The 19,680-nt window shown below is 36.6% G+C and overlaps 1 protein-coding gene across 2 annotated transcripts in view; it reads left to right on the top strand.

The window, feature by feature from the left end:
* LOC136984374 (LIM/homeobox protein Lhx1-like) overlaps nt 1-18,592 on the top strand; it is a 32,046-nt gene extending 13,454 nt beyond the window's left edge. For both annotated transcript variants that reach the window (XM_067281337.1, XM_067281338.1), the window contains exons 2-6: nt 6,896-7,101; nt 12,862-13,274; nt 15,564-15,753; nt 17,183-17,317; nt 18,092-18,592. In XM_067281337.1, the coding sequence (XP_067137438.1) occupies nt 6,896-7,101; nt 12,862-13,274; nt 15,564-15,753; nt 17,183-17,317; nt 18,092-18,276 (1,129 nt within the window). In that variant the 3' untranslated portion in view covers nt 18,277-18,592. The remainder of the gene's footprint in view (nt 1-6,895; nt 7,102-12,861; nt 13,275-15,563; nt 15,754-17,182; nt 17,318-18,091) is intronic.
* Nucleotides 18,593-19,680: the final 1,088 nt, after the last annotated feature.

The following is a 19,680-nucleotide window of genomic DNA, read 5'->3' as shown; positions in this document are numbered from 1 at the left end:
TAATATAACGAAGTTTTTTTTTTGTTTTAAGACACCATGAAGTGTTGACATTAGACACTAGCCTTTTCCACATCTATTTTATTCTTCTGTATAAGAATTTTTATATAGAAATAAGTTATATTTATATCTCGTACAGTGCATCGTAAGGGAATATGCACGAAACGTATCCCTCTTTTGTGGTGTTATAATGCAGCAAAAAATGATAAGTTTTGTAGATTATGGCTTTAAAACTTCACAAAATTTATCCGCAGATTATGCAGAATAGTTTATATAATTTTGGAAGAGATAATTATAAATTTTAAGCTCCAAACGAACTAAATTTTATCTCGAGGAGCATTGAAAATGCGCCATACTTCATTAGAAAGTTTTTGACTTATCTTCTTTCATTATGTGGAGGTTTTAGAATTCTACAAGTATTGGATCAGTTGATTTAGTTATAAAGTTAATGTTTTTACGAAATTCTTCGTAGGCCGCGATCCAAAACTCTTATTAATATGTATTTTATATAAGTAGCGAAGAGCAGGCGACCAGTTTATTATAGGTTATTAAACAAGATCAGTCTGCTTCGATTAATTCATCTGTCTTCCGATTCATTTATCTAGAAAACATTAAGAATATCGTCTAGTAAACGAGAGAGAGAGAGAGAAGCCAAATTTATCAGATTTAATGGGTAATCTGCTCGAGTAGCACTTCGTTTGATTATTAATCCACATGAAAGCAGAGTTGGCAATGTTAAATAATAGCTATAATGGCTGCCTTTACAGCCTTTATTCTTTGGCGAGCTCTTTTCTCGTTCTTTTGACCTTTGTCACCAGTTAAACTTTCTCACAATAGTTTTAAATTGCTGTTTAATAGGTAAATTTGTATTTTGGGTATGATATTTAAATCGTAATTTAGTAATTGTGATGACTAAAACGTGTTAGTAAGGATGCAATTGTCGATTTCGTAAGCAAAAACTGTAGCTTTATAGGTAAAATAGTCGATTATTTAGAAAGAAAAAAGTTCTTTCTCGCATGAGATGATATCTCTCTGTAATAATAGTGTTTAAAACTGTATAGAAATCAAACGTAAGGACACTTTGCTTACTTGGTCTATCTCTTTCAAGAAGAAATGTTTAAACAACGAGTACATTTTCCCATAAAACTGATTATCTTATCGTTTTAATAAATGCCCTCGGTCGCAGAATATATTTATGGATATTAGAAGAAAAATTCCAGTATTAAAAACAGGAGAAATTAATCTTCCAAAATGAATTTTAAATCGAATGGAGGCTGTACAAAATTAAATGGACAAATACCTGTTTGTTAGAGAATCGCGAGTGGTTGTGATCTTCCAATGGATAATATTTGTACAGATAGACCTACATTATCATTGAAATCACTTAGCCATCGATCATGGCTGCTGAGAAACCATGATCGATGTCTGATTTTGTTCTGATCAAAATGTCAAAGACCACAATTCAGATGACATGTCGCCCGAAGATAAGTGAACTAACATCCCGTTTAACCGGCTCCTATTAAAGCAAAACCGGATTATCCGAGATTTTTGCTATTAGAGAATAACCACATTCGGTTCTCGTCTTTATTTTTATTATGTGGTAATTTAGCTTTATTTTTTCTTATTCACTGATAAGAGATTTATATGCATTACTCTGTCGCTTCGCCTCGTATGTGGAATATATTTATTCAAAACTATTAATTTCGTAGAGTATCATATCGTGGCCTATTCGGAGATTATAGTTTAATTATAAGAAAAACAAAATGTCCATAAAATAATAAGTTTTAAAATTACTTATATCGTGTTCGGTTTCGGATAAAATACAATTGCAAGTGTTACTTTTAGTTATTTTTTAGATATTGAGGAATATAAATTTATAATATTTAAATCCTTTATTCGGTTGATAAACTTAAAACAATAGCCCGAAGAACGAGCTAGTTATACTCTATATAGGCCTAAATATAATTTTAATCTGTTATGTTGTTTCGATTTGTATAGACGAGAATTCATCATCTACGAAGATAGAAATTTCGCGAATTTTGGATACAGGCCTCGGCTTCTTCGACATTCTCTTTTTACTTTGGCATCATTTTTAAAACTCGATTCAAAACGCCATCAGAAGAGTTGAATTATGAAGAAATCTAAGTGGAAAAAATTTCCAGAAAGTTTCCATTAAATTGTAAAGAAGAAGAAGAAAGTTAAACATGTTTATAACATTTAATATGAAGTTCGAATTTTCGAAAGTTCAAAAACACAGTTTACGAAATTTGCATATGCATGGGTAACTTAACAGAGAAGAATACTAATAAGTATGCAGTTATTATCAGAGAAAACTATTTTTCAAACGGGATCAAATTATTATTTTCGTAATTCTTTCCTGCATTTTTTTTTCTTTCTACAAAATAGAAACGTACGTAAAAATTAGCCTAAGCGGCATCTATATCTCAGAGTAATTTCTGAGAATAAATCTAATTTAATTACAGAATTTAAAATGTAAAATAATAAGAAAAATTCATAAAATGTCTCAGTCGCCGCGTAGATTCGAATGAGAAAATTAATATCAAACTGTTTTAAGCGGGTCAATATCTTCAGGCAATTTACAATGAAGAGGACGGATGAGTTAAGGAGTCACGTGGATAAAACTTCCTGAAAGATCTTAAGTAGAACATGGCTTAGGGGAAGTCGAAATGCTTTTACAAACTTCTGTAAAGTATTTAACATAACAACATCATACAATTGATTCGCAAATAGTACATTCAAGCTGTAAATTAGATTACATTTTAAAGGATAAATGTATTCTACCGAAATCTCGTTAATGATCATCAGAATTTTCGCCTAATAAGCATGCACTTTTTTTCTTTTATTTTTATTTGTTATTCTTATTAAACATGTCCGAATCTATCGTCAGGCGCGTTATTTAAAATTTAACTGCGGGACATTTTCAAATTAACTTGTCAAAACATCCAAAAACAATTGTAAAAGACGTTTCAATGTTCAGTAAATTATCGGAAGCGAAAACAGGAAATTGTTTCCGTTAATAAGCTGATCTTCGCTTAATTTTTAAGTTACTTTAAAGCTGTACTTGTGATAATTTTTATTTTTTATTTTTTTTGAAGATGCCAATGAATTTGACGAATTCGTGTATTTATAATCTTCAACAAATTAAGTTATTTGTTTTTAAAACTCTCTTTAAACGTCTTGTTTCCGAATATGTAAAATATCTCGACGATTTGAATGAATACACGAAAAATATCGTAGATGGTTCCTCGAACTGTGTCGTGTCTGATAGCACCCATGCCAGCTAATGGACGAAGGTAAATGACATAGATTCCAAGATTTTATTTATCTTAGTATGCATCGTACGTAATACGAGTACTTTGATCTGAAAATAATGATAAATGCAATAGTCTATCTACCATATGGCCTTAATTATAGAAATGCAACATTCCGTGATATTGAATTAGTGTATTTGTTACGCGAGTCATCGTCGCATAAAGGTTATAGACTGGCTTCGATTTTTTCTAATATAGTTAGACCTAATCTAAAGCAATGGGTTTAGTCAATGTGAAACGTGATAAAATCCGTATTGTCCATGAAAAATTATGGTGGATGGATTGTGCTCGAACCCTAATCCGCGATAGCAGAATTTTTTAAGGCCCGACGATCTCGCCGACTGCGTATAATCGTATCAATATTAGCTCAAAAGAAGACTAAAAAAGATTTTTTGCATCTCTAAACGAGTTTAATTTAAAGTCTATCTTCACAATTAAGAGAGAGACGTATTAAGACACACACAATCTTAAAGCAAACTCACAATCGAGTACGAAGAATTCTTCTAATCATTCTACGAAACATTTAATATATTCGCCAAATTACAATATTTGTAATCTTTTGTAAGTGATCTTTACTAATTATAATTAAAATTAATATTTCGAACAACTTATAAAATTACTTTTAGATTATGGAAATTTAATACTAATTGTTGAAACTGATAGAATCATCGAGTTTAGCATCAAAATCAAATAATAATATTCGTTGCGATAATAAAACGAGGATTTAATTTTAATTTTATCTAAATTTATATGCGAATTTAAGTTATTTTTATAGAAAAATGTGAATAAATTTTCGTGTTTAATTTATTATTTATTTATTTCCTTTAATTTTCCCATTGTTCCGAGAAGACTTCCTAACAATATAAATTTGTAGCTTCGGGAAAATAAAGAAATAAGATATATTCCCGGTAAATAATTGATCGTAATATAAGTTTAATTAAAGAATTTAGTTAAAACTTAGAAAAAAAAACTGTATATTTAATATTTATTTTAATATAAACTTAATCGGGAGGTGTAGGCCATATTTGTATGGACATAACCTTCGCTTAAACCGTTTTAGTATTGATTTTAGTACTGAAACTAGATTTTGGTGATTAAAACTTGGGTTTACTTCTCTATTTTTCGTATAAAACAGCACTTTATACGATCATTAACTGTTATATTTATTTTATATATATTAATAATTATTATTTACAACAATAAATGCTTAATTTACGTTTTCATAACAAAAGTCGGTTTAAAATCAGATAAATATAGCAAACCTCTTCGTCGTCATACGAAAGAATCCTTCGAAAAAATGACAAACTAATCAATAAGCATCAAAAAGTATAAAAGAAAAGGAATTTAAAGTTATAAAAAATATGGAATATTTCATAATTTTGTAACTCATTAAGAAAAATTAATTAATTAAATGTCATATGATTCAATATTAAAATTACCATAAATCATATTTCATTGCTTAAATTACGAGAGAAAAGGTTAATAAGTTAATTTAAATGATCACAATATACACTTTTTCTTATAAAGTTAAGTTTATATAAGACAAAACGATGAAACCGTCAATACTCTTTTAAGTTCGTAAAGATTTAACTTAAAATGAATTTGGAATTCTTATATTTTTAATTATTTATGAAATAAAACTTTAACTTTAGAATTAAATAACTTTATTTTTGAGTCACGTACTAAATAAATTCTTTTTCAAAACGGCGAAAACATAAATTTAAAGGTGTAATATATGTGATCTACTAATTGAACGTCAAGTTATATTACTAAAAATCTTTTAAATTAATCTTGCCGTTAATTAATTTAATATATATTTTTTTAAGTTTCGAAATAATATAACGTAAACGTAGCTAGCCTAATAATACAGCAAGATTATTTTTCTAAGAGCCTAATTCGGGCAGAGATCTAAGTTCGAATAGCAAAAGAATCTCAAGGAAAGTCTATCTGACAGTTAACTTTATAAGTTTTAATTTATTAGGAAGTATGTAATTGTGTATTTTCTGTTTTTTAATGGATATTTTAATGCTAGATATCGACTTTTCGAGTAGTTTGATTTGAATTTTACCTCTTATAACGAGTATTTTTTTTTTTTAATTTATAGAGTGAGATTGTCTATGTAGAGAAGACTTATAAGTTAACTTATTCACTCACTTTTTTATTTTCTTCTACGTTTTTTATTCAGAAACTAAATTATGTTTATGTAAAATCTATAAAAACCGAAGATTTAAGTTATTAAACCATAGTGTAAGAATGAAAAAACGTATACTTTAACGCATAGAGAGAAATTAAGAGGCCTACTTTGTGTATTAATTGATTATAGGAATCTTATTTATTTTTCTCTTAAAGTAATGGTCGGTAATAAACTCATAATGGCTATTATTACCTATCGAAGACGAATATTGTTAATTTCCTACTCTATAAATCGGTTTATTGCTTATAAAACTGGCTAAAGGAAATGCTACTTGTAGAAACAGTTTAACTAATTATAACAATCTATTAATTATACTTTAAAAATAATGAATTAAAATAAAGCCATAGGCCAAATCTAACTGTAAAGAGAGATTTTGTATCTCATTAAAATCGAGTTTAACAATTTCTTAATTATTCTCCTGCATAGCCTAACTACATATTATTCTTTTCTATAGAATAACTTGTAAATTATTGCGAAGTTTTTCTTTTTGCGTATTGAAAATTTAGGTCCTAAGAGGGCGAAATTTAAATTTTGCCGCAGGAAGATGTTTATAAAAATTTAAAATAATTCAGCAGTCCATCAGTTTATAACTATGACATAAAACGCTTATTATTTGTAGTTTTTAGAGGAAAACTATGCAAAAAATTAAAAAGTACCGCCCGTAATCGATATTTAATAGTTAAGTTATGTATCTAGTTTACTATTGATTGATAGCATGCCGCAGTTCTCAGAGAAAACATAGTACGACACATTTGGTTGAGTAGTAAGATTTTCTTAACGGTTGAAGAACTAGAAGAGCATCTAAAGAGGCATTTCGGAATTAAATCAGGAGTGTATATACCTACGTATACGAAAGAAATATTCTGTTTAGACGACAGTTTCACATGCGAGAAGATAGAGTCGGTTATCTGTCAAGACGTAGGTGGGGAGGGGAGAGAGAGAGAGAGATGCTTTAATAACCGTTCCGTTGATGGAAGTAACTGATCCCCAGATGAGTGTCGTCCAATGAAATGATTACCTGATCTTTAACCTTAAAGCAGTCGCGCGGAGAAGGTGACAAGACGCGTCGAAGCGTCGTCCTTTGACACTCGTCAACTTAACAGTCTAATCCCTTAATGTCGGCATCCGCCACGTCGTCGACCCCTTAATCCTCTGCAGCCACGCGCTCCCTACTTATATCCGAGATATGCAAAACAAAAGAAGGTGGAGCCATCTTTAGGGCGGCTCCGCACTAGGTAATTAGAAAGCTTTTTGCCGGAAGCAAACCGGTCTTTGATTCGTTTTAGCTAATTTAAATAGTGTAAGTTAATAATTTGCATCAAACGGTGATTGGAGGGGGTTTGACCGTATTTTTCTCTCTGTATATCTTCAGGCGTTACGGCACGAAATGTGCTGGATGCTGTCAGGGTATATCTCCGACGGACTTGGTGAGGAGAGCGAGAAATAAAGTTTTCCACCTCAAATGCTTCACCTGCATGGTGTGTCGGAAACAGTTATCTACGGGGGAGGAACTCTACGTCCTGGACGAGAACAGGTTCATCTGTAAAGAAGACTATCTCAACAGTCGTTATAACCAAGGTAAGATGGCATCGAAATCTAAAAATGGTAATCGAGCGTGTTATAAATATGTAAAACCTCCTCTATCGTAAGTTTTGTAAATGTAATTAGCTTTGCATTAAAATTTCCTCCACTGTTTGTTTCTGCCGGTAGCTGCGAGCAATTAAATTTCAATTAGCAAGAAAAATAGCGATTTTTGTAAAGAAAACAACCGGTCGGAATTAACGATCCGTACTAGACATCTACCAATACCTTTCCAGTTTCTTAATCTAGGGTTTCTTTTTTCTCACGAGACTTGTTCAGTCGTAACACGATCTTGTCGTCTCCCCTCTTCACTTCCGAACCGGGATTGAAAAGTTTTAATATCTTTCGGGATTAAGGATTAGGCAGTGTTGCACGGATCAATGCACTTGGACACGAAGTTAGGATGAAACTTTTGTGAAATCCGAGACCTCACTTCGCTTCGTGCAGTTGACGATTGTTTCCAAACAAATTATCATGCAGTTTTTTTCCCTTATACATACAGTTTTTTTTCCTACAAGGGCAGACACGGATAACTATTCTTTTTCCTTTTTTCTTTTGTAAGTTGACCGCAACTCCACCTTCCGTGTCATGGTTTAGTGAAAGGCCCAACTACCGCACCACGCCCTATCGATCACCGAAAATACCCTTATTGCAAGACAAAATGAGCTTTCTATTTCTTAAAGTTGTCTAATTTTATAAGAGAGTGGGCTTGTTTTTCACCTAATAAAAGACAAATCTGTAGATTCGAGAGCCTTTCTTTTACTAAACGTGTGATTGCAACCGTCTAGTAAAACTTAAATTGGTGGAACAGGTGACGATAATCGCATACGGCCGAAATCGTGACAATTTTAGGAATTGTAGTGAAGGAAAGAGAGAAAAAAAAACAAGTTTCACGTTTTCGTGAGGACGTTCAAAATCTATTCATTTAGTTTAACGACCTTTTAATTACAAGAGGCAAAGACAAATCGGTTCGAGCAACTTTCCATATTAAAGCGCTCTTCCTTCACACCTATCATTACGGACTCTTCCTAATTGCGCTAATGGGACGAGCTTTTTTTCTTTATCAGATTTAATTCCTATTCATTTAGATTATCCTATTTACTTAATGATGAATAAAGTTATTTATAAACGAATCGAAGGCAAAAAAAATATCCTATTCGAAAAAGCTAGGAAGTATTTTTTTTTTCCTCCATTGAAAACGTGCGTAAATGAAATCGGTGCATTTTTACGTAGCCGTCTATTTAAATTCGAAACAGACAGCGGAAAAACAGGAGCCAATGATAGAGAATCTACTTCTTACTTGGTTGACCACAATAGGATGAAAGGAATTAGTGGTCAAGGCTGATCGAAAGAAATTTCTACAGGATAAACTCCTCAGAGATATGAGAAAGTTCAATCTGATTTCTGCTATTTCGGTTGCAAAACGAGTAGCAGAAAATTATTATTAGAAGATACAGAAGAAAAATTTACAATTATATCTTTTTATTTTTCAAATTTTCTTACTCAATAATTAACTCCCATCTATTTCTGTGTTGCTATTCCATGTAAGGCGAAGTCATCATTTACATATTTACATTTCAATGCGGAGAGTAAACGATTGTTTATATTCAAGAAAAATAGTTAATTTTTAAGATTTAAAAAGGTTTCTGCAATTTAAATATACATTTTATTTTAAATATAGTTAAATTTCATGAAAATTTATAAATCTTTAAGGATAATTTCGTGCAGTTGTAAACTACGACGAGTTAAATCTTTAAGAAAATTGTATAAGGTCTAAATAACGTAACTACAAAATCTGAATTTTTATCTAGAATATTAAAATTTTCACCATATTTTTCATATAATTTTGCTTAATAACGGAACTAAACGAGTATAGATGGATAGGCCCTTAACATTATACTATGTAATTATGTGCGATAGGAGTATGAATCCATAATAGAAGTTACACTTCTTGCACAGACATTAATTTTAAATTTAAACAAAAATCCAGATAATGTATACATTTAAACTTTTTATCGATAACTTTGACGAGATATTTTTGCTTTTTTTCTCTATTATTATTTAAAATAAAGTCAAAAATCGTAATCTCCATCATAACGCATCATAGACAACTTGATTATCTTCTTACCTTAGAGAAATTATAGAGACACCAAATGCCATCACTTTTTATACATCCAAAGTAATAGACAAAATATGTTTTTCACATTTTTACAACATATTTATGTTCTCGTTACTCTGTTTTTTTATCTTTTATGTAAATAATGATCTAAAAGTCATTTAAAGCGAATTGAAGTTAAAATCCAAACGAAGGGAATTCCCAATTTGATCGAAATGTAATAAACAAACTAAAAAAAAAATAAAAGGAAAATACATTATTAAAGTTTGAATAATTAAAGTTTGTGATCGAAGATGGAGGAAAAAAAAAAAAAAAAAAGCAATTTTGGAAGCGAACTGGGAATAGCACGTCCCGATTGATATCCTTATCGAAGCAAAATGGTGTAGCCATTCATAAAAGTACCTCCTCAGAAATTGGTACTTTCTGCGAACAACTACAAATTTCTTTCTTTTAAGAAAAGAAAAAGTCATTAATTCTACATTATATTCATCATTTACCTTGTTAAGAGAAGAAACGGATAGCTCAAGAGATGCTTATATAAAGTTATCCGATGCGTGCCCAGTCGAGGATTTTCTCTTTCTTATAGACTAATAAACAAAAGTATCAATGGGGCAAACCTCCTTAGACTTACGAAATATACCAAATAAAATTAGTTTTTTAATTGTATAATACAGTTTATTAAAAAGTTGCGTGCTATTCTATTCTAAAGTTAATTCTAGATGATTTGAGAAGATGAAGATCGTGTAGAATTGCTGACTAAAATTCTTACTCTTATATTACTTTTGAGGAAGGTTTTTCACGTTTATGACACAATTTGACTTGATGTACTAGGATATAAGATATCATAGCTTTAAATTCTTCGCATCAAGAAAGTTGTTTTTAAAATATCAAGATGTATAACCTATGAATATATTTTTACCGTTAAATATCATTAATTTAAGACGAAGATTCGTACAAATTTGTAGTTTTTATATTAAAAAACAACTTTATAAAATTAAAAATATGGATAATATTAAGGTTTGTATCAATACAAAATACTTTGAAAGGAATTCTTAATGATTGAAAATGGCATCATCTTCATCGAGCTATTAAATTATAAGATTATTTTGCTGAATTTTGGACCTTATTATTATGGATTCTCTTTAATTAGAATGGAAAATGAATGCGAAAGCGTGTTTTTGGTCACTCGAATTGCGTTCGAAGGGTTTTAAAAGAAAATCAAAGAGCGCATTGGGAATTGGTCATGTACTGTACGTATTGACCTGGAAAATGGATAAGGCGAAGTCAAAGAGAGAAAAAAGTATGGAAAATCTTTGCCGATGACCGTAGTGGTGGTTCCATAATTTAGATTTACATAATGCGCAAAAATATAACAGAAAATGGCATTTGGCATTCAGCATCGGAACAGCCAGATCTTTCGTCTGATTTTCGAAGCGAAGATCTCTGATGAGATGACGTCATCAGAGATTGAAAAGAATGAAAAGAAAAATTGATCCTCCGCAAATAGGAATCAGATACATTAGCTGGGCCTATCTGACAGACACTCGGATCGCACTCCCATAAAAGCAGTTCTTCTGGTAAGACAAACGGGAAAACCCGAGGCTAGTTATCGTTTCCGAGTGGGATGGGAGGATGCCACCTGGCCGCATCCGATTCCAAATTTTTCATCTTTTGTATTGGAGTCTAACCGAGCGTTTCGACGTTTCTCCCCGCGCTATATCTAATCCCGATCTTACTTGGAATCTGTCGGGAAGTCTGGACCAATCCCGGTAGCCAACTCGTGTGTTTAGTCTGTCGAGAAATCCGTTCTGATCCCCAGTCTTGGAAGGTAAGCTTTGTCTGTCAGGAAATCTAGTCTAATCCTATCTGCAGACTGCCAGGAAATCCGACCGTCGGGAGCCAGAAGCGGCTTAATCGACACAATCCCCCATCGAACGTTGGTTCACCCCTCGTTACTGCCCTTGTAATGTCATGAAAAACCGATCTGTGTGAAAAGAGCTCCTCATGAATTACGTTTATCGACAAGCCTAACGGGAAAATCGATGTCGTCTGCAAACAGCGCAGAGGGAGGTTGCAGGTGGCCCACCCCACCCCAGGTAACCGATAACACATTTAAGGCTTAAACTCGGAGGACGATGGCAGTTTTACAAGCAAACTTCATCGCAGGACAAAAGGACGCGTCTGGATGAACGTTCCGCCGTTATTTGTTAACCCTCCACTTTCTCCTCCTCCTCCTCCTCCTCCTCTGCAAAATCCGCCCTTTTGGCAACAAGGGATTGAGTTCGCCAACTTTGCCCGTTACGACTTTGGAAAGAAGCATTAGTTTGGTTCGCCTGCCGTAAATACTCCGTAAGAAATGTGAAATTTCTCGATATATCCGTCTACCAGATTTGGGAGACTTCTGCGTGATTTTCTGTAGATCGCAGCACAAAACATAAAATCTGAAATATCTTTAAATATAACCATAAGAAATCAACAGGAATTGTGTACGACTTAGAGAACAACAGAAAACCATTCTGTTAATACTTTTACAACATATTCAATAGTTCCTACTTTAGGGGTTGCCTTCATTGCATTGGAACTAAAGTAACAATTGTCATTATGAAAAATCGTTTTTAAGATATTGTTTACCTTCAGGAAGTGTTTAGCTAGTGTTTAGCAAGGAAACGGAAAGAATTTCTTACCGATGTGTAGAAATATTAAGTTATCTTTAGGAAATCCCGAGAACCTTACGGACATATTTCTTGAAATTCTTCTAAGAATAAATCTTGCCGTTACTTGGTGTTAAATGATATTAAAATTGGAGCTGGTGGATAGACTACGAAACTCTCTTACGAAGATAAATTGATCGTAGCAAATTAATTTGGTCAATGAACCGGATAGGCCTATAATTAACTCTAGATACAATTGAAATTTATGAATTTTCTATGTTAAGTCTTTGGATTTTATCGAGTTTTTCTTTCTGTTCTTGTTTTTTGCCTTTTAAGAGATTCGCTGGTTTGAATTACGCTAAGATGCCAGCACCAAAGAAACTTTTTATTCTCTTTACATCCGAGGTAAGTTAATTAAGAGGAATCGAAGTGTTGGGGATTTTTGATATTGTTTCATCCGGTTTTGCGAGGGCGAATCATCAGACTGGTAGGTCCAGTAAATAATTGTAGGGGACGTGTTGACAGTATCGCTTTTAGATAAGACAGCGGGACATTCGTGCTTTGCCAGATAACGCTATGAATAAAACATGGCGCGGGACAATAGCGTGTCTCCGTCTGTCGTACATGGCTATCACTTCCTCTATTGACGTCCTCCGACTAATCCCGGCCTTCCCGTCTTATCGTGTAGGTAGGGAGGGATACCCCGGCGCGGGTCACGTGATGCAATGAATCACATCGGGCCCACGTGGACCTCCAGATCGACACGATAACAGATGTTTGTCATCCACCCCATCGCGCCTACTCTTCGCCATCCGTATTAATTGTCTCGTCTTGGAGACGACCTCGGTCTTCCGAATTAAGTGGAACGAAATTACTTAACACCACCGGAATTTAATATCCTAAGCCACGTTAGAGTAATTTAATCGGTGTAAATTTGCTATTTTAGTTCGTTTGTCATCGTGCACCAATTAATTTCTGTGCAAATTTTAGTTTTGACAGCTAACTCTCCGTTAGATACAAAGGAACTGGACGACCAGGTGGACAGTCAACTGGAATTGGACTGTCACGATACAGAAAGAGAATCGAGCGTAGAACGAGATTCCGACCTGAGCGGAGCCCTCTCTTCCATGGTGGCCGCCTCGCCTATCAACAGCAGCACCACTTCCAACGGAAGCACCGGATCCGGCGGCGGAACCCCTACCACCAACAGCAGCAAATCCGACAAGTCGATTCAACAGAACGACGAAAACCAGCCTGGAACCAAGAGGAGGGGTCCAAGGACCACCATCAAAGCCAAACAGTTGGAGACGCTAAAGGCTGCCTTCGCGGCCACTCCTAAACCCACTCGTCACATTCGCGAACAATTGGCTCAGGAAACAGGCCTTAACATGAGAGTCATTCAGGTAAAATGACTTTTTTTCTTTCTTTTTTTTCTTTTTTATTTTTTTTTCTTTACTGGCCAACGCGTGTTTCTGCAGTTTAAATTCGACTCGTTTATTCCAAGTTTTGCCAGATCGGAAAAAACTGGCATATAAATTGGCGCGTACTCTATATAATTGCGGTTTAGAATTATGTTTAAGAAAGGGAAAACGAAGGGAGAAAAAGCAAAAACCTGCATTCACGGCACATCTCGGGGAGGTCCGACTAGGGACATCGCGTCTGGACATTTCTATTGAGCGTCCCAAATTGATTTCTCAACTACCGTTTTCACTTATCAAAATATTTATTAAGTGTGTTCGGTGGCCCGAAGATTAAAAAGCAGACGGTGTACGATTACACTCCAACCGGCAATTACGATTTAGGTGTAAATTATAGGTCGAGTCGGGAAAATGACACGGCGGTGCCGCGGACGCACCACACCTTGCCAACCACCCAGTAACCTGTCGGGCAGCTCTTCTTTTTGCATTTCTCACTTTCCTTTCATTGATCATCCGACTGGCTTCTACTTCCTCTTGTAAAATATATGTATCCGAACGAAAATTTTAAGGCTAGCCACAAAAGTCAAGTGTTCGTCGCTAATTGTAAAGAGGTCAACTTCTAGACCGGCCGCGTTTAGGCTTTAAAATCGTATGCGTAAGCATAAACGTCACATAAATGATCCTCCCGCTTGCTCTAGTTAGTTATTTTTTTATGTATACGCTGGTCCTTTCCGATCTCACCGATGGGGGAATGACGGAGGTTGAGTCATGCGGGTTTGTCGACGTCTAGAACTAGAAAAAAGTCCGAAATTATTTAAGCTCGAAATATTCCCCCGTCATTTTTCAAAACTGCCCCTTAAATACATTTCTGCAATAGTAATCAAAGCGAAACCGAAATCGTCATCCGTAATCTTCAAGCTGGAAGAGTTTAAGTACGTGGTAAAATCTGTGTTTATGACTCGGCAAACTGATGGCAACTAACTTGTTTGGTGAGTAAACAGAGAATTTCGAGTGGACGATCGAAAGTAAAATTTGTCTGCCGACGTTAATTTTCCCACCGGACGTCCACTTCCGCCCTCGGGCTTGGCATTTTTCTCTTGCAAGTGGGGCTACTCACCCGCTCGTGTAGTGAATGCGAACAATGGGACGCGTTGGGTGTCGTGTCGCTCGATTGTTCTCGTGCCACAAACATCCGACGCTCCCCTTGTCACGGGCAGTCTGATTAATACGTCCACTTGTCGCCGTCGTCCCTCGGGGCGGACCGACTCGCTCTTTTGGCTACCTTGGTCCGTCCCCAATTGTTTTTTCCGTCCCCCTCCATCTGCAACTATCGAGTGGAGTGGGTTAATTAAGGGAGCAGCGGGATAATCGGTGTCTCCACTCTATTGACTTCTGTTAACGTTTTGCCTTTGCTCTTTGTGATAAAAACGAGCCGGGAGAATGACAGTCTTGGCGTTACGCAACACGCTTCAATTAAAAATCGATGGAAGATGTTGGAGAGTTGCAAAACTCTTAAATCGAATAGGAAAGGTAAAAGAGGGGGAAGTATAGTATGCCGCTTTCTCGGTAATTACTTATTGTAAGAAAGCCGGCGCAGCCGAGTCCAGATATAATTCAGGTAACCTCAATTGACAAGTATGGATGGACCGTCGACCCGGCGTCTCTTTCGGCCACCATCTATCTTCCAGAGGAAACATTCGCATGATCGTCACGTGATCGGAGCGGCGAAAGTTTCGAGACGACGTCATTCGGTTCGCGAGTCGCGCTGACCCCGGCCGTCATCAATCACGCTTCCCTGGGAAAGGGGAGCTCGTTCACGTGACCGGACGGCGCACGTTCAAACTGGTCTTCTCACCTATGTTAACAATGGCGGTGCGCGTTATATACGCACCGTCGGCCGGGCGGTGTTAGAATGGCCACAAATTAATGAAAGTCTAGCGTCCGTCGAAGGGGTGGATGCGCTTGTGGCTTTCAACCTGTAATTTTTCCGCGGAACCCCCGTTGTTTTGGCGTGGCAGAGGTACCACCTCGTCTCACCGAATTGCTACCGTACGACCGTTATCTATTTCCCTCCATCTCGTTAAAACTAGAATTCATAAAGAAGTGGATTACGTTTTACAACATGGCGCCATAAACCGAGCGCCGGGTCCCGGTTTCCACTTTATAGAGGTTGCGTAAAACGAGTCGTAGGCGCTTAGTTATCTTAATTAGAAAAGTGTGTTAATGGCCGGCGATAAAGTATTAATGCCTTCTAATTGGAAGCGTTTCTTGCAGGTGTGGTTTCAGAACCGCCGTTCCAAGGAGAGGCGGATGAAACAACTCAGCTCTCTGGGAGCCAGAAGGCATTTCTTCCGTAGTCCGAGAAGAGCCATGAGGCCATTACGGCCCGGAATGTCCCCAGATGGACTGGACGACAGCCCGGAAATGGTGGCATCCACCAACTCCGGTTTCGCTTACTTTTCAGGTAGGAAAACGTCTTCACCTAACCTATTCCATAATTTAATAAGGAGAGAAGTCATGCGGCGTTCGGGAGTTGCACCATCTGGAGACTCCGCCGTGTTCGCGGCTAATAATTGGACAGCTTTGTGTTTTACTGGTATCTATCTATCTACACCCCGAGCTGTCAGATAGCCGGTGATGGATGAGTTTAGATTTGCTCGGATAGAGGACAAAAACGGTTAATGTCGGCGACTGGCAGCAAATTGCTTCTCTCTCTCTCTCTCTCCGCCATTCCTTTACATCTGAATATAGCGAATGTAGCATTGGAATAAAAAAAATAAAATAAAAATAAATAAATTTCAATTCGACTGGGCAAAATGGTGGAGGGAATCGGGTTAGAGAACAGACTCAGCGGGACTTCTTAAGCACGGAAGAGGCACCCGCTGCGACTATTAACAAGGTTGTGTCCTACCGAGCCGCTTACCTCCATCACCCACGCCGTACTCTTGATGGCTTTATTGTGGTCTTGCAGCGCTTAACCAACATTGATATGTTATATCTTCCCCTCGGGTCCGAGTTGTAGAATATGAAGTATCCCCCGCCGGTTTTCGGCGTGACTACGATAGCATCTGACCATTTATACGGCTTATAACTCTTTTGCAGTGGCAATATCTTCTCCGGTTCGCCGAACACATACACAGATTATCGAAGGTGCAACTCCCGACATCCTCGCAATAGATCCAGACTCCCCCTTGTTTGGTCACAAGTTAATTTTTGTCGTGCGGGATGGGGAAGTAGAAAAAAAAGAGATCTTTTTATATAGGGTTAGCTGTTGACAGAATCGAGCCGAGCAAAAAATAAAAAAAAAGTAGTAGTGCGTGTGTACAGAAACCAGGTGTACAATGAATGTATAGGAGTTATACGAAGACTCTATCGATTGGAAAGTTGGTAGCAACGCGTTCCCAACGGACTCTTGTGATCAGAGGAACTGTCAGGTGATTGGCTAGGCGGAACCAAGACCAACCGTAATGCCTCGTTTAATTTCGCGCTTCAGCGACCAGATAAGCCTCCCCTCCTCCGCTCCTCTCCATCTGCGGCGATGGGGGGGAGCGAGCAACACGTGCTGGCGACGCGTCCTACTGGAGGGGAAAACGAAAAAGACTTTTGTCTCAATTTGTGAGAAACTGCAACTTCGAGTTTGGATTTGGGTGCGGAAGATTGGCCAAACCGCGTTAAAATCGACAATTTAAAGCCGATCCGGAGGAGTCGGATCATAACACGTTTAAAAAGATCTATCGAACAGGTGGATGGGTCATAATTTACTTTTATAAAATGGGTTCCTATCGGTCGAATACGTTGTTTTTTTTTTATTTTTTTCTTTAACCGTGCGATTCGCGCCAAGCTTTGCTACGGATTCCACTAATTCCCGATACTCTTCTACCGCATCCGAACAGGATTTTACGACTTCTTTCCGGGACAACATCCTTCTGACGGCCTACCCTTTCCTCCCAACATCAATGCTGGATCAGCGCCAAATTCCCATTCCTCCGCTCCCACCATCGACCAGCAGCTGTCGACCGTCGGCACAGGTAAGAACTTTGTCCTCTTCTAACGCCAGTCTATCGTCTCCAAAAAGCGCGAGAAAACTCGATCTGGCAGAAAATAAAAAGTGTTTCTTCCTGGTTTTTGCGAGAGACGAGAGGGAAAAAAATAAAATAAAATAAAATCCGAAAGGACAGGTGCACCTGCAAAAGCAGTTAAATCCGTAGAAGCAGTTAAAGTCCAAGTATTACTGGAAAAAAAGTTGGTGGCAAAGTTTTGGGCAATATCGGTTCTCGTAATGGTTTGTCGTAGTGTTCGCCCCTTCTCCTTAATTGTCCCATCCATCTGCTGCCTTTCCCAGACTCTTCCTGTGACAGTTAAACTGTCTCGTGGAATGTGTTCATTATGTAAATAGCCCAGTTTAATAGACTCGGACGTCAAGCAAAATTTATCGGTATTAATGGACGATAACGAACAATGCCGGATTTTTTCCCTTCTCCTATTGCTTTTTGTGCCGAGTCGGCTTCTCTCGTCCACCCACACCCAGGTTAATGTTTCCGGGTGCGCGTCCCCTAGCCTCTGCCAAACAAAACGGAAATACATCACGCTAATAGACCCTCACTTAGTCCTTTTTCGGATTTATTGCCCGTGGGATTAGCCGTGTTTTGTCTTTAATTATGCATTTTCCGTTGTTTCTTTTTTTCTGCCAGATTCTCTACGGTAAGAGGATAAAATCGCTTTGCCAGGCTGTAACTTAATTAAGCGCTTTTGAAGGGTCGAGGACGAACGATGGCATTGAATATAGGAAAGTGTATTTACAGGTCTATCCAGCGAAACATCGTATTTGGGAGGTGGACACGAGATGATGACGCAGAGAGCGAGCCCCGAAGGTGTTCTTGGTCTTTCGGGTACGGAGCAGTACACAAATCAGCGGTCGTCTAGCGAGAATAGCTATCCGACACTTTCTCACGCTCCTCCTCCCATCAGCGAGACGTCCGTTTGGTGACAAAATCCCGACACCTCTAACTGTGATACGAAGGTTGCCAGGAGCCGTTCATCGTCCGCATCGGGTCAATTCTGTACAGACGGCCGAACAGACGTTCTTCATCGCATCTAAGTTATTCGTCATCCGAAAAAAGAACATATCAAAAATCTGAATGTAGTATTAAAGATCATGTATAGTAGGAATTTTTATGTATACTTCTGGGAATAAAGGGACCGAGCTTTCTCTCTTGAGCTACATCCACCAACGATAGAAAAATGTGCACGTTCTTTCATTCCGCAGCTTGTAAAATAAATTTTTCGTTTCTTTTCTCGTAAAAGTTCACAAAAATTGCTTGTTTTTGTTAGTAATAAAAATTACATTCCCCTTCCAACAATGCTTATAGACTTATAGACAAGTTTTCACTCTTATTACTCGTATATCATGCAAACATCTGCTACAACAAATCAAGAAACAGTGGACAGGCATCTCTTCTTTCATTTCCAATACTATTTCGAATACTCCTTACTAATAAGACCGAAATAACTTTTTACCGAATCATTTTGAATATACATATATGTATATATTCCCTTATAATTTATGTTTATCCGGAGTTAATCCGAGAAAATTATTATTTTACAGAGTTCCGTTGATACTTTTAGCACAAATATCTTTGGTTAAAACTAGTAGCAGAGAAAAATACATTCTTTCCAGCTTAAACCGGATGACCATCTCTGAAAATTTCAATTCTTCATTCCAATAAAACTGAAATGACTTCGTATGCGTACAAATACACGAAGACGATATCTTAATTTGTCTTCAAATTTATATTTTTTGGACGTTCCACTAAAGGAAAATTAATGAAAGTACAACTTTTCTTCATCTCGAGATTTGCCAATAGGATGCAATATTTGGTCGACACTTTGAAAACAAATAAGAATTTACATCCGTACTCTTCGACAGTCAATAATTAGTATGTTAGAGAGAAAAAATATTCAGCTATTTTGGTTATAGCAAAGACAAATTATTCAATCGATGCGGATCGTCGTTGCTACTAACGCGAAATGTCAAGTCGAAAAGGTACCCCCTTTTTTTTTCCTTCACCATTAATTACTAGTCGATGGGGAAATATAGATTTGAAAAGGCTTTAAATATGATGGGCGAATAGTTCAAATTCTATTGATGAAGAAAACTATGTGTATATTATATTCAAGTTTTTTTTTTTTTGTTTGGATGTAGTAAGTCTATTAATCAAATTTCCTTTAGCCTGCGTCATTTATTTTCTCGACGGATAATTTTTATACCATCTGAGAATAAATTAAAGGCCTATTATGGAAAGTTTTCGGTTATGTCATCATCCGGTGTCAGAGGAAACTCAAGTTTTGTAAAGATTAACGCAAACGAAAAATGTAAGAGTTTTAATTTTTG

The sequence above is a fragment of the Centruroides vittatus genome, unplaced genomic scaffold (assembly GCF_030686945.1).
Source record: "Centruroides vittatus isolate TY-2023 unplaced genomic scaffold, ASM3068694v2 contig_918, whole genome shotgun sequence".
In the NCBI taxonomy this organism is placed as follows: Eukaryota; Metazoa; Arthropoda; class Arachnida; order Scorpiones; family Buthidae; genus Centruroides; species Centruroides vittatus.
This window is presented reverse-complemented; position numbering and strand designations above follow the sequence as displayed.